Raw genomic sequence first — 15,683 nt, 5'->3', positions numbered from 1 at the left:
GGCATCAAGAAGGCCTGCTTCCTGCTGTGCCTTTACGTGAATTCCCTTGGTATTCTTGTATCCCTGCCTTCTCTTTCCCTTCTTTTAAGGACCTCGTTTTACTGAATTATGTCTTCAACGACCCTGTTTCCCAGGTCTTCAAAGTCAGAATTTGGGGCAGACACAATTCTGTCCATAATACCATACATTCCTAGCTATTATTAAAAAAAAATTCCCCCTCTAAGTTACACATGCAAACATGTTCAGTGGGAAGAGACTTTAATGGCACAATGCACTGGAAAGTTAAAATGTTTGTATGAGTAATTTAGGAAAGAATTTAGGGTGACAGAAGGAAAAGGAGCTAAACTGCCAAAGTACTTCCTTGATGGTTCTTGATCAATTTTACATTTGCTTTCCCCATGTACTGACTGATATTATAGAAATCTGGTGTTGCCTAGCCCTCCTTCTGCTGCATGTTAGCTCACATTCCTTAGTGCCAGGGTCCAGCCCCATTGACAGGGCATCTGATGAACTGTCAGCTGTGGCAATTGTACCATGATGCCCTTTTGCTCCAAAGAAATCCATTTAAGTGGTTGTCCATGTCCCAGTAGCTTTACCTGAAATTAAGAATATGAACATCCATGTCTTCAAGATGCTTCTCTAACTCACCCACAGTCTATTTGGAAGGGGTTACTGCTGATTGTTTTTTGGAAAGTGCTTCGTTTCAGGAGACTCATTTGTATCTTAGTTGAATGCTTCCCCAAAGGTTTTAACTGTTCATATAATGGAGTAATTACATCTCGTGTGTTCCCATATTATTCTCAAAAAGGAAATAAACATGTGCACGAGTTAGGGGAAAAGTTGTCATTTCAATGGACTGCAGAAAAGAAAAGGTGCTGAAGACAGGATGGGGCACTAGAACCCAGGCCTGCCGAGGCCAGAGAACGCCTCTCCTCTCTTAACCAGTCACTCCATGTTCCTCTCCAGATCTTCCAACAAACTCCACTAATCAATAAGAAATTTAATCAATTATTGATGTGATTATACTCTTAGTCTTGATCATTCTAAATGCATTCAAATAAGTAATTATGTGCATATTCTAATTTGAACCATGGAAGTAGGCTTATGATGATAAATTTTTAAAACTTAAAAAAATTAGAGCTCAAATGTAGATAGTGCCAAAAATGAAGATAGATAAAATAAAAATATGACCCATATCATATCCAGGCTCCTCAGGTATCATTTCACATTAGATGTGAGCTCTGCCTTCTTTCCACCTAATCAATTCAGTGTTTGAAATGAAATGTCGAAAGACGACAAAAGGACACCGTTTGGGACAACTCGTCTGCATGTAAAGGAATTGTCGATTTCCTACAGAGTACACTACAGAGGGCCAGCATCGTAAAGCAACAGGTAAAGCCACCGCCTGAAGTGCCAGCATCCCCTATGAGTGCCAGTGTGAGTACTAGTTGCTCCACTTCCTTCCTATCCAGTGCACTGCTGATGTGCCTGGGGAGGCCGTGGAAGGTGACTCAGGTCTTTGGACCCCTAAACTCCTGAAAGACTCAAAAGAAGCTCCTGGCTCTTGGCTTTAATCTTGCACAGCCCCAGCCACTGCAGCCATTTGGACAGTGAACCAGCGCATATCTCTATCTCCCTTTGACGCTATGTGACTCTGCCTTTCAAATAAATACTTTTTTAAAAAACGAATATGCTTTATAAACTTACTTTAATGATATGATGAGAGGAACATGTATAAAAGGCTACTTTAATCAGGATATTTTGGTCACCATTTTTTTTTAAAGATTTATTTGTTTAAAAGAAAGAGATCTTCCATCCACTGGTTCATTGCCAAATGGCTGCAACATCCAGGACTGGGCCAGGAGCCTGAAACTCCATCCAAGTCTTCCAGCTAGGTGGCCTTCTGCTTTTCCAAGTATGTTAGCAGGGAGCTAGATCAGAAGTGGGGCAACCAGGGCTGGAACCCATGTCCACATGGAAAGTCAGCATTCCAAGTGGAAGCCTGACCCAGTATGCCACAGCACCACCCACTCTGGCAGACAATTGAAAGGAAAAATCAACAAAGAAATCCCCTCTTACCTCTGTTGCTTTGGGAGTAGCCCTGGGTTGGCCGAGAATCAGCGATCCTGAGGTAGGCCATTTAAGAAAAATGGCATAAACCAATTTTTCCTCCGGTTTAGATGTGTACCTAGTTAAGAAAAAACATAAAAGGTATGATAACAAGTTAGAGCCTGTATTTCTCACTTTAATAATCTCTTCTGGAATTATTTAAAAGATGTAAGTTCCATGCAGCAAATATTTACCAACATTTGGTAATGGAAGGGAAAAGTAGTCTTTGGTGATAACAAAATAATCTTTCCCTCATTCTCCAATTGTTAACAGTGAGTTCTTGAAAGAAAAGCATTTTGGGGGGTACAGTTTCTTCTCATCTTCCTGTTCTCACGAGGCTGAAAAGCAAGGTGGGGTTGATCTAGGATAATAGGATGCGAGAGCTGGAGAGCTTTCCTTGCACAGAGCCAAATCTGTACAGGGCTCCAGGCTTCTTGGGCTAGCAACCACCTGCAAGGGTGAGGAAGGGACAGAGAGAGGAAGATCGATCCGCTGGAGGTGAGCTAGTCCAAAGGCAAGAGCTTCTTCTGGGTCTCCTACACAGATGCAGGGTTCCAAGACTTTGGGCCGTCCTCCACTGCTTTCTCAGGCCACAAGCAGGGAGCTGGATGGGAAGCCATGCAGCTGGGACACCAGCCAGCACCCCTATGGGATTCCGAGCAGGCAAGGCGACCATTTAGCCACTGAACCATCACATTGTGCCCTATACGTGTTTCTTAGCTGCCTTTGTTTTTATTACTGCTAATATTACTGTCTTTATTATTTTATTATTATTATTGCTATTATCTGCCTCTATTATTTACCACTGGGGAAGCTCGTTTCATATTAATTTATTAAGTGATGTTTTAAGTTACAAATCAAGGAAGCATGACAAATTTTTGTTGTTTTGATTTACATGTAATCAAGCAGTACTAACTTAGGTGATGATACAAAGTAAATTTTGAAAATTTCATTCATATCATCCTTTTTCATATATGTGAAAAATCCATACCAGAAGACATAGATTTCCAATCTGATTCAGGTATCCATTAGAACACTGAACTTTCCCAATCTCAGCTTGAGGCAACACTCTTTCTTATGTTTTTGTTTTGTTTTTAATGTAAGGGCCCTTTTTCTTTTTAAATTTCTTTTTATTTCCATTTTGTTTGAGAAACAGACAGAGTGAAAGCCCTTCCACCTGCTGCTTAGTTCCCCAAATGCAGTCACAGGTAGGCCAGGCGAAAGCCAGGAGACTCCCATCAAACTCTTCTACATGGGTGGCTGGGATCCAAGTGCTTGCGCCATCAGCCACCGCCTCCCAAGGAGCACTTGAGAGGAATGTTAAAGCTGGAGTCAGACGTGGAACAGGGGGTCGAATTGGACATTCCACTGTGGAGTGAGGGCAAACGAAGCAGTAGTTTAACTGCTGTCCCAAATGCCTGCCCCAAAGCAGGGTTTTTAAAGAAAATAGTATTTACAGAAAACAAGTTAAGATAATGTAATGAAACTGAAGGCTTAAATTACAACAGTGTGAAAAAATATATTTTTAAGCAAATTTCTAAATGCTGTTATTTTCAGCCTTTTCTCATTATTATGTCACAATATATGTACCAAACAATTTACCATCTGCACTGTTTTCAAATGTACAGTTTAACAGTAGTAAATTCATTTATAATGTTACATAACCATCTCTATAACCTTTACCTTGTTGAAAATCAAATTCCATATCCATTCTCCATTCCTTCCTTCCCCCAGCCCCTGACAATCACCAGTCAGCAGGGAGAGTACTTCATGTACATGCAAGCATTTTGTATGTCTTTGTGTGACTGGCTTAGTATAACATCTTGAAAGTTCATGAATGTTAAGTGGTATCTCTTTGTAGCTCTGATTATTTCTCTGCTGATCACTGAAGTTCAGTATATTTTCTTACGCTTATAGGCCCTCAAATTCTACTGGTGCAATTTTGTCTAGCTCAGGAGTCAGCTTCCTGGTGCTTCCTATTTGGCCGTCTTTCCACAATTTTTTCTATTTTAGACTAATTTTAATCTATTATTTTTCTGTTCTCTCTTGCTTGCTAATTTCATGGATGTGATACCTGTAAAAGGCAGAATTTACTGAGCTGATTTTGATCAAATAGTCAGCATTTTTCAGTTAGCTGAATGGCTTGAAGTTTTTATAAGAGCTGACTACTGTAGCTGAAATTTATCCAATGCTTAGAAATAATCAGAGATTATTTAAGCTCGATTTGGTAAACAATGTCTTCCTTTCTTTTGTATTAAATAAAGTTTGGAAAATACTATGTATAGATTGGCATCCATCCAATTTCCTTTGTATCGCTCTGAAAAACTTCCCTCCTTCTATCCAACAGTCCATGGCAAGAAGAATGACTTACCATACGTCTGGGGTGATGGTGTCATTCTGGGATTGCCACGTGTGGCTTTCATAGATGGCTTCCCCATTGACTTTTAGCCAGGCCCCCATTTGCCTTAATCGCTCTTCAAAAATTGCAGAAATGGTGCCATCTAGTGTAGGCCCAATATTCATCAAAAGATTTCCACCACATGAAACTGTTTCTACAAGTTGCTAAAACACAAAGCATAAAGATCCTTAGGTGGATAAACAATGCCATCTTCAATGTGCTAATAAATTGTATTTATGTGTTCATGTACAATCACCACCTGGAAGGCACAAGCACTGAGGACAGATATGAGCCCTGTGTTTTAGCCCATTGGGCTGCACAAATCACAAGAAATAATTCCAACACAATCTCACCAAGGCCATTACGATCATTGCCATTGGCTAGTTCACTGTACCTTTACCAATTCTTCAATGGTAAGATAGTCACCAATTCTAGCATTCCTCCGATAACCCCAGGAAAACTTGTCTATCGTCATACAGTTTTCCCATTTATGTGGTAGAAGATGTCCAGGGTTGTAACGGTCACTGCAGGTATAGTAGCCACCATGCTTACAGATGCTACCAGCTCCCCAACGGTCATTGGTGACCACCATGTCCCGAACTGGGCTGAAATGAAAAGGAGAGTTTTGGTTTTAAATAAGAAAGGTAGGATTTTTACACAAAAAGGAAATGTCACTGAAAAGAAGTAATGCTAACTCACTCCTGAATAAGGATCACAGCTCATAGTAGAAAGCCCATGGCTTTGAGGCCACCGCGATCTGAGTTCAGTGGAGTCCTGGTTCTGTCATTTTCTAGCTTTCAGACCTGCAGCAAATTACCTCACTCCTCTGAAGAATGAATTTCCTGGTCTTTTATTAGAACAAAAATATTGGATATGAAATATTTAGCCCAGTACTCAGAACTCACTACATTTAGAAAAATATTACACTTTTATTTAAAGCCACCTCCCATATACTGAATGACAGCCAAAACTGAATTTACCAACCCATTTTCCTATCCAATGACTGAATAATCTCATATATATATGTGTGTGTATATATATGTATATGTATATATATATATATATGTGTGTGTATATATATATAGTGTAGCTTTCCCCTTTCTTTGCCAGTTGTGCTTACTTCTGAAGAATCTAAACAAATTTAGTGCTGATATTATATAAAAATCTGCATTACTAATCACAGTGAATGGTACCACACAGAGGACTCCATACCACTTAGGACTGCTTTGATTCACACCTGGAAGTGGATGGCTCAGAGTCTCTCCTTGGAAGGAGTACATGAACACATCGCTGTTTCCAGTGTCAAGACTTCTCCAGCGTATTTGTGTCTGTGTCTTTTGTGGGCCCCAGAAGCACAAGTAGGCTTCACAGCACCATGCAAAGTGCTGTCTAGTTACCCAGGTTAACAGGATCCCTGCAGTTCAAGCCTAGTGAGAGAGCTCAACCAGAACTCTTTGTTCTCTTGGAGCAACCTTGAACATGCTGGGAAGCCAGAGGAAGAACAGGAAGACTGGAGAATGCTGACGATGAAGAAAAAGAGGAGTCAAAACAGACCAATGCTACCCGGGCAACAAACATGATCAGAAGGTAAGACCAATTAGCGGAATGCAGAAGCACATCATCAGAAACAATGGCACATGAACAAGTGTCCAAGAATGAGGGCCACCAAGAAACAGAGAAAGAGATGAAAAGGGAGACCCACAAAATGAATGCCTTCAAACTCCAGGACCCTATAATTTACAGTTCTTTTTGATTCCTGATGTATTTACTCTTGATTATGTTGAATGAATATTGATATATCTAACATGCCTTATTTTCAATTACTTCCTCCCAGCACACCACCAATGACCTTACAAGGAAGTAATTCAAGAAGCAAGAGAATTAGTGTTACACATAGTCATACATGTTAGGTATGTAGACACACCTGTCATTGTATAGCCAGGCTAGGAAGCCAGTGCTGTTCCAGTAAGAATCTGGCGCCCCTCCATCTCCATCTGCCCATAGGACCTCGGGCTGGTACTTGTTCACTAAGTCAAAGATCTCAGGCAACATCTTAGAAACTGGAAATTGGCGCTTATGGAAAGAACTAGATTGATCTTCTAAGAAGAGTGGATGAAACCATTCAAAAAGAGAATAGTACAACCCAAAATGCATGTCAGTTCTTTTCCTAATGGCCACTTCAAGTTCCTTGACAATGTCCCTCTTCGGTCCTTCGTCTACGGCGTTCCAGTTCCATGAATACTTTGAACCCCACAAGGTGAAGCCTAAAAAAATATTCATATTGCTTGTAATATCAATTTAGAAAATTTCTACAGGTAGAAACACCAATACAAATTCAGTGGTGCCTGAGATATGCAAAATAATTGCTTCTAAAGCAACTATGTTGCAGAAATATTTTTCATTATGCATATATTTATATGTATGTATTTTTTAAAGATCTATTTGTCTATTTGAAAGGCAGAGTGACAGAGAGAAAGGAGTATTCCATCTGTAGGTTCCCTCCCAACAGCTGCAACAAATGGAACTTACCAGACTGAAGTCAGGAACCAGGAACTCTACCCAGGTCTCCCACATGGGCAACAGGGGCCCTGGACTTGGGCCATCTTCCACTGCCTGCACAGGCATAGTAGTAGCAGGGAGCTGGATCAGAAGTGGAGCAGCCAGGCCTTAAATAAGCATTCCAACAAGGGATGCCAGCATCACAATAGGTAGCTTGACCCGCTGTGCCATACTGGCACTCAATGGTATGTATTTTGTATTTAATGTACATACTGTGTATAAGAAACGAAATAACCTAGTATATATTTTTGTCTTATAAGAAACAAATGAAAATTGAAATGAGATGGAACCAAAGGTTTCAAAAGCGACTTTGAGGCTACTTAGTTTGATGGACTTCCAGTTACTTCCCTACTATACTTAAAGGATCTTAGGGATTAGCAGTGTCCCCTGCTAAGCACACAGGCAACTGCCGACTCTGGCCTGGCACAAAATAAACAAGTGGCAACAATCAAAGTGGGCGTAGCAATCACTCATCTGTAGAAGTCCTGAGACATCCTCCGCAATAGTCCTATCATTTATAGTGAAGATTAAATTTTATTCCCTGTTTTTTAGGATTCTCTATTTTGTTAGAATGTAAGTCTTAGAACACTGGTGACCTATGGATAGTGAATCTCTTTTAGCCTGATTATCTATTTAACAGGGTGGGAGTTGGGGTATGCGGCAGAAGGGAGCAGGTGAATGGTTCTGCACTTTAAAATAACCGCCATTTGTAATCTCACCCTACTCTAAAGTCACAAACTTGGAAGTTGCTCTTGTAATTGCCCAAAAGCACAGCGGTCATTTGTACAGTGGTTAGAAGGCAAGTTATCGGAGTGTCTGGGTTTGGATCTCACTTCTGTTTCTGACCCTGGATTCCTGCTAATGGAGCAGATCAATGGCTCAAGTTGTTTGGTCCCTGCCCCTACGTGGGAGACGGAGGGAGACTTCCAGGTCCATGGCTTCAGCCTGGCCCAGTCCCGGCTGTTGAAGGCATTTGAAGAATGAACTAGCAGATGGAAAATCTGTTTCTCTCTCTCCATTCTCCCTCAATTAGATAAGATATAAAAAAATTAAAACATTCAAAAATAAAGTACAAAATACATTGCCCAGAAGTGAATGATCTATTAACTAAATGAGTCAGAAAGGTAAGGCAAACCAGTACATGAGAACTTCAACTAATCATATTTTAATAGAAATTTTCACTTAGATAACTGGCTGTCCTATAAAAATAATTGAAGAGATATGCAAACTTAACTGCATAAAAACATCATAAAAGACTCAAAAATGTCAGTTACTGCCTAGTTGCATCATTACTGTTGCACCAAACTCTATATCAACAAGTGTGAGGCACTTTTGGTGAAACACTTTACAGTTAGAACTAGGACAAGTATAAAATAACTCACTCTAAATTCAACAAACTTTTTGAACTAGTTTATACTTATTCCAAGGATTGTGTGTTAAGCTTTAAGAGAAGTGTTTCTATATAAGGTCTTAATTGAAGTTCTGCAACTTGAGCAGTCCTGATGTCAGGCAATGCTAAAACGAAAATAAACAGGGGCGGGGGAGGCTTCCATGCAATCGCACCCCCATCGTCTCACAGGGATCTCCTCTTCATTCATGAAGCACTTGCCCCATAAGCAATGAACACATCAGACAACACAGGGTTCAGAAACTGTGTAAGTGTAGGCTACATCATCTGTCCTCACAGTTTAAGCGTTTTGTGGCTTTCTGCTGAGTTCTCTGTTTGATGAACTCATTATGACACAGCTAGGGGAGACTCCTGGACACGAGGAAACCAACATGTTCTCAAGCAAATGCAGTTTAGAAAAATCCTTCTCAGTAGCAGAAGCATCTTATGAGAGAAAAATCACGAAGCTATCCAAATATGGCAACAGGGGAAAATAATCTGAAGATAATTCCAGCCTTTTGGAATTATCTAAAGATAATTCTCACCTGCTACCCACGCTCCTCCCCCATATCTCTGGAGAAAAGAATGAGGCAAAATTTCCTTTAAGAAGGTTAGAAGGTCATGCAAAGGAACTGCTGAGTTCACATGAAGTCAGAGCAATAAGAATTTGTTCGCTTACTTGGAGTTATGAATACTGGAGTGGTAATTAGCAGACCAACTCCTGTTGTTATGAAACCACACTGTTTCCCTTTTCATATTCCAACATCTCCCACATTTCTGGGCCCCATTACAACTCCATAATCCTTCTCCTGTTAGGTGATTAAGTTGCTTTCATTATAAGCAGCTTCTTTATCACTTAAGCGTAGTGTCAGCAAGGATGCAAGAGACAATCCACTGACACCTTCACAGACCGCATTGGATGGAAAGCAAAGTGTGCCATTCCGTCACAGTATTTGATCCATGTCCCGCTTCAAATTACTTCACTTAAATTCTGCAAACATCGCTAAAAAGCATTGGGTACACGGAGGTTATGATCTTTCTGTATCCCTAATGCTTTAAATGTGGATGAGACATGTAGCACTTCAATTACAAGCAAATGTCAGGTAATCTGTTAGGGTCGCTCCTGAAAGAAAGCTGACCTCCTGTGAAGGGACTTGCTTTGGCTTCTTCTCTCAAAAGAACAACTTTAGGCTAGCCAACCATTTCGGCATGTTTGCACATTCTGTTACTCACCTTCATGATGTTTGGAAGTTAAGACGACGTATTTGGCACCAGAGGCCTGAAGGAGATCTGCCCACTGGTTGGCATTAAAAAATTTGGCTGTGAATAGTGGTCCAAAATCTTCATATTTGAAATCAGAGGGATAATTATCTTTCATAAAGTTCACAAATAGTGGCCTCTTTTCTTTTTCCCAATACCACCTAGGGAACAGAGGGAAGCAGCACACGGACAAACTTGAACTCACTGCTGCAGCTCTTGTTTCTCTTTATTCTTTCCTCAAATGCTTCCCCCCTTATCCAGATTGTTTCCCACTAATCCCTCCGGTTGAGTCGGCCTTGCAGAACACTTATGTGAACCAAACCTCCCTCCTCATTGGCCGCATACCCCCCTGTGATTTGAAATCCTCCCAGCTCACCATCTAGAACATTCTGAATCCAGCCACTTGTTCTGTCTTAATTCTTCACTTTGAAATAACAACACACAGTATGTGTCAACCGGTTAAATCCTTTGTTACATGAATGACTTCAAAAAGGAAGACTGCATGTCTAAAGCATAGCCTGTAGCTGTTGTACCCACCAGCAGTGAACACAATGGGGGTGGGGTGGAAAAGAATAGAGTAGCATGGGGGGGCAACTGAGAATTAATAGGATGCTAGTGACTCAACCATCAAGGATTTCCTGAAATATACATCAATTCCAACCAATAGTGCATTGAGCTGAAACTTCTTCAGGATGGCTTAGACCAGCCATCAGTCACTTTCCTCACAAAACACGTGTGAGTCCCATTCCAACCCATCTTCTGCTTTACTAAAACCCCTCCTTTCATGAAGGGACCCCCACAGGATGAATAAATGCATCACCAGGAACAGGAAGCTCCTCGGGCTAAGACTTCACTGAAGGAAACAAGACGTGACAGGCACCCCTGCCAGCTTGGCCAAAGGTCATATATCCCTACTTCTCCCAGCTTCCCAATCAACAGAACACAAAGGGAAGGTGACTTGGGGGATGTGAGGAATTATTTCCTTTGTAGTGCAAAGAGAAACTGGTCTTCCTGCTTTTGAGCAAGGTTGTGGGAAGTTTTGGTGCCTGACAGTCAGCTTGCGGCAATGGAAGGTCAAGGCCACAATCTGAGGATAAGTCTAATCTTTGAGTTCACTAGAAGACATCTATCTCTAAACTTCTTATGTGAGATACTAAGCCGCTGTTATTAAACATTTCATTTTAATGTTTGACACCTGAAAGTGAAGGAACATTGTAACTGAGCCAAGATGCAAGCTTAAAGCTGTACCTATTTTTATTGGAAAGGTAGATTTCATAGACATAAGGAGAGACAAAGAAAAAGATCTTTCATCCCCTGCTTCACTCCCCTAAATAACCTCAATGGCTAGCTGAGCTGATCCAAAGCCAGGAGCCAGGAGTGTGGGAAATGCTGTTACCTGGAGGGTGTGGCCTAAGCTTACTTCCCTACGGCTTGAGGGACAAATCCCAGGCCTACACATGGAGTGTGACCTCCAACATGGCTAGAAGGTCAAGGGCAACACAGATGGAATATGACCGGAAGATCAAGATAGATAGATGTGCCTTATAGCCAAGTACAGTGTCGTTGGTGGACAGGGGGATCTGCCCTCCTGGACACCCTCCTGCCCTCCCCTTCCTTGCCCTTTAAAACCTGTAACCTGTCTGTCCCGCTTCCCATATGGCTCCAGTACCTGTCAATGGGTATTGAAGCTTAGTTCCCTCCAACCAACTCAACTATCCAGCCCTCACGGATATTGCTGAGTGCCCCGCCTTCTAGCCACCCCAGCCCCTGTCCTAGTTTTCATGCCCTCTCGCGGGAGTAGTGACCCGTCTGCTATGTATACTGGCAGGCCAGGGTGAGGGGCGGGCCTGGTGGCGGTTATTGTGGGTCGCCCCGACTGGGCTGCAGACCCCACTGGTTGTTGAAAGAGTCGAGTGCATGCTGGGCAGAACCAGGCTAGACTGCAACACCCTTGGTTCCAGTGCAAGTCGGGACTGAGAACGGAGCCAGCCCAGCGATTGCAACCACCAACTGATTGTGGCGATGGACTGTGCTGGACCCGGCGCTTGCTGGAACATGCGGGAATCTGATCCGGGAATACCTCTAAGTCTCTTTGGTGATCTCCCCAATCGAACTGCTGGACTCAGAGCCCTGGCTAGGAGAGGACGGAGGACGGAACAGGTCAATCAACCACCTCAGCTAAACGTTGGGCAGTGAAATACTGGGCATACGAAGACTCCATGATGGACTGTGACAATCAGTGGCTTCTTCAATGACCTAATCGAGCTGGAAGGGATGTGACTGGCAGCGATCCATAACTGGAAGACTATTAAGACCACTTGAGCAAGTATCTCAGCATGCCCCATATCTGGGACCTTGGGCGGGTGGGAGACTGGGTGGGGATTCTCCCTCAATATCCCCCTTCACCTCAGATACATAAATAATATAATAAAAAATATATATATTAAATAAATAAATAAATAAAACCTGTAACCTGTGCTTAAGAAAGCAGACATTCCTCACTAGCTTGTCTCTGGTCGTTCTTGCTGCCGAAGGCCACCGTCTGCCTCACTCTCGATGACCTCGGGGCCTGCTGGCAGGCCTAAACCCCAAGACAGGAGCTTCTTCTGGGTTTCCCACATGGGTACAGAGGCACAAGGACTTGGACCATCCTCTGCTGCTTTTGCAGTCCATAAGTAGAGAGCTGGATCAGAAGTGTACCAGCTACGACAAACACTGGTGCCCATTATAGAATGTTGGCAGAGAATTAGGGTGCTGTGCCACTAGGCAGGCCATGATGCACTTTTACCTTTAAATTGAACTACTAAGGAGAAATAGGACAATCAGTAAGTAGAACAAGGACAGAAACTCCCCTGTCTTCTTATAGGAAGGCCTATCTAATTTAATCTGCACAGTCTCTGCAATAGATGCTACTGTCATTTCTTAAATTACAAATAAAAATGATAAGAGATACACCATAGACTCCTTGATACATAGTTGGGTCTAAATAGCCTTTGAGAAGAGTCAGAGACACTCATCTATGTTCTCGACTGAGCCAAAGTGGAATAGGGAGCAGATACCGAGAAAGGACACCACAAGCCTGGTGCAATGGCTCTGTGCCTATATCCTTGCCTTGCACGCACCAGGATCCCATACAGGTGCTGGCTTGTGTCCCAGCTGCTCCACTTTCCCAACCAACACCCTGTTTGTGGCCTGGGAAAGCAGTAGAGGATGGGCCAAAGCCTTGGAACCCTGCACCCACATGGGAGACCCAGAAGAGACTCCTGGTTCTTGGCTTCAGATCGTTCAGCACCAGCCACTGTGGCCATTTGGGGAATGAGCCTGTGGAGGGAAGATCTTTGTCTCTCCTTCTGTCTGTAAATTGGCCTTTCCAATAAAAATAAAATAGAATAAAGCAAAAAGCTTAAAAAGAGTAAAAGAAGAAAGGAAGGGGAGGGAAGAAAGGGAAGGAAGGAAGGAAGGAAGATAGAAATAAAGAGAAAAAGAGACAGAGCAAACAAAAGAGAAAGAAACATAGAGGAAGAAAGAGACATTGAGAAAGAAAGAAAGAAAGAAAGGAAGGAAAGAAAGAAAAGGTAAGAAAAGAAGGGGTTCCATGAAAAACCTCAGACTCTGATAGAATCGGCCACAGGGCTTGTCAGACAACGGAGGGTCAGGTGAGTAGCTAGTTCACCAGTTCAGTTCCCACCCAGGACACCTGCATCCCAGGTTAGAATGCCTGGTGGGAATGCACTTCCCATCCAACATTCCTATGAATGTGCACCTTGAAAGGCAGAGGAGGATGGTTCAAGTACCTGGATCCATGCCGCCCACATGGAAGAGTCCATTCAACTCCAAGACTCTGTGGCCATTTAGGGGAATGAAACAGCAAGTGGACGATATCTCTCCCTCTCTCTTAATCTGTATTTCTTTTAAGTAAAATGAGACTAGGTAAATACATAAATACGTAGAAATACACTCTGGGTTGGATTTTGTTGTGTGTGAGAAGCACGTTTATTGCTCTTTGTCATAACAAAGAGCCAAAGGCTTGTAGGAAATCAACAACTACGACAAATCAATAATTTTAAAAATCCTAGCTGGTTCACGGCTATTCTGACATCACAGGAGTATTTCACTAGTCTTTATGGTTGAACAAAATGATAATACAAAATATGGTACAAGTTAGGGGAAATTTTTCACTTATGTGCCTAGATAATCTGAAACAAACATTTCAAAGACAAAAAAACACTGCTTAGCTGTTAACAAATAACATCTTGCTGAAGTAAATATGTTTGCTAATAAAGGTACAAAGAATTTCTTATTTTATAAATTTATATTGAAAGAGTATGTCTATTCATATACTTAACTTACATGGTTCTTTCACACCAAGTGGGTTGATTTAATAAGGAGACTAGTTACAAGAAGTCAACATCTGTCTAGAAAGTGGTTCAGTGTATATTATATAATTTTAATGCAATATATACTTGGTACATACTAATGTGTCTATATTATACTGAATTGGTATACTATATAATGTATATTGCACATAGTGCAAAGTACATTAAACACTGGGCTTCCTTGTGTGACTTGGGAATATATTGTATTTTGAATACCTGTGAACCTGCATACACATGGGTGTAACCTCACATGCACACACATATTCATTTCATAACACTTCTGTCTTCAAGAACGTAATGCTTGAGGCATTCAACCAGAAAGACGGGAGTTCTGGTTCGCGAGATTGCTGCACACTTGTACACAGATCTCAAGAAAAAATCCACGGCGCGAGTTTTTCTGCAGCACCTTACACGCACTAATCTATGGATTTCAAGGCTTTAGCTATTTTTTAGTGTGCTACGCCAGAACTTTATTAAAAGTCCTTAGAGCCACACCCGCGATATTCTTAACGTTAGAGACGCAACGCGTGTTCAGGTCGGCAGACGCTTCCCAAGCCCGCGACTTCCCTTTTCCTCGCCACATTTGGGGGCGGAACCGTGGCGGGAACTGTGGAGTCTGGACCCATACAGCCACTAACTCTTGGGCGGCTGGAGTCACCAGTCCCTGAACACTCAGACACCTCCATCCGCAGGAGCATCACAAAGCTGGGCAGCCGGATCCACGGGCGGCGAGTCCGGAAATGCTCGCTGTCACACGGAAGAGAAACCCAGCGCCTAGGCAGCGCCGGGACGAAAAGCCACACGGGGGACAGCCGGCCACCTGAGGCCGGGGCTCCGACCGGGGCAGCGGGAAGTGGGCCGGGGCGGCCAGACCCGGGGAGGACCCGAGCCGTGCGTGCCTGTGCTCACCAGAACCATTCGCTCCCGAAGCTGGGCACCGAGAACACGCCCCAGTGGATGAAGACGCCGAACTTGGCCTGGTCGAACCACGCGGGGAGCGGGCGGGCGTCCAGGGACTCCCAGGTGGGGTCGAAGCGCGCGCGGCACGGCGGCGACAGCGACGGCAGCAGCAGGAGCAGCAGGGCGCGCGCGGCGGGCACCATGGCCCCGCCACCAGCCAGGCCGGGTGGCACAGCACACTCACTGGGCGACGCCTGCCGGGCTGTCCCAGCCGCGGTCACCTGACCCAGCGGGCCTCCGCAGTGGGAGTGGCGGCTGCCCCGGGGGCCAGCAGCCCCTAGGACTCCAGGAGCCAGGGTTCCTGACAAAGAAGGCTGTGATGAGAGATTTTTTAAAAATACAAATAGAATTTCATTTATTTTAATGTGAAGAAAGAGAAAGAAGGAAGGGAGGGAGGGAAAGGAAAAAAGAAAAGAGGGAGGGAGGAGGAAAGAAAAAAAAAGGGAAAAAAAACATTATTGTAGAAGGACATTCAGAATCTTTATTATTGTGGGAGACAATAGCCAGTTGAATCGCCTCCCGCAGGTGCATAGAATGAGCAGTATACATCTTGATTCACAGGTTTGGGTAAAGAACCTGCTAGAGGAACAAGCTGTGTTTTGGGGAACTGCACCTTGCAGTTGAGATGTAAATG

At 43.1% G+C, this 15,683-nt stretch overlaps 1 protein-coding gene across 1 annotated transcript; it reads right to left on the bottom strand.

The window, feature by feature from the left end:
* Positions 1-447: 447 nt before the first annotated feature.
* On the bottom strand, positions 448-15,262 carry FUCA2 (alpha-L-fucosidase 2). Its single transcript, XM_004587347.3, has 7 exons — positions 14,999-15,262; positions 9,687-9,874; positions 6,432-6,771; positions 4,902-5,112; positions 4,481-4,671; positions 2,080-2,188; positions 448-596 (listed from the first exon to the last, which is right to left on the bottom strand). The coding sequence occupies exons 1-7, from the start codon at positions 15,190-15,192 to the stop codon at positions 456-458; spliced, it is 1,374 nt and encodes a 457-aa protein (XP_004587404.2). The 5' UTR covers positions 15,193-15,262; the 3' UTR covers positions 448-455.
* Between the last annotated feature and the right edge of the window lie 421 nt (positions 15,263-15,683).

This window comes from Ochotona princeps, chromosome 1 (genome assembly GCF_030435755.1).
Source record: "Ochotona princeps isolate mOchPri1 chromosome 1, mOchPri1.hap1, whole genome shotgun sequence".
NCBI lineage: Eukaryota > Metazoa > Chordata > Mammalia > Lagomorpha > Ochotonidae > Ochotona > Ochotona princeps.
Note: the sequence above shows the minus strand (reverse complement) of the source record. Positions and strands in the feature narration are given on the sequence as shown.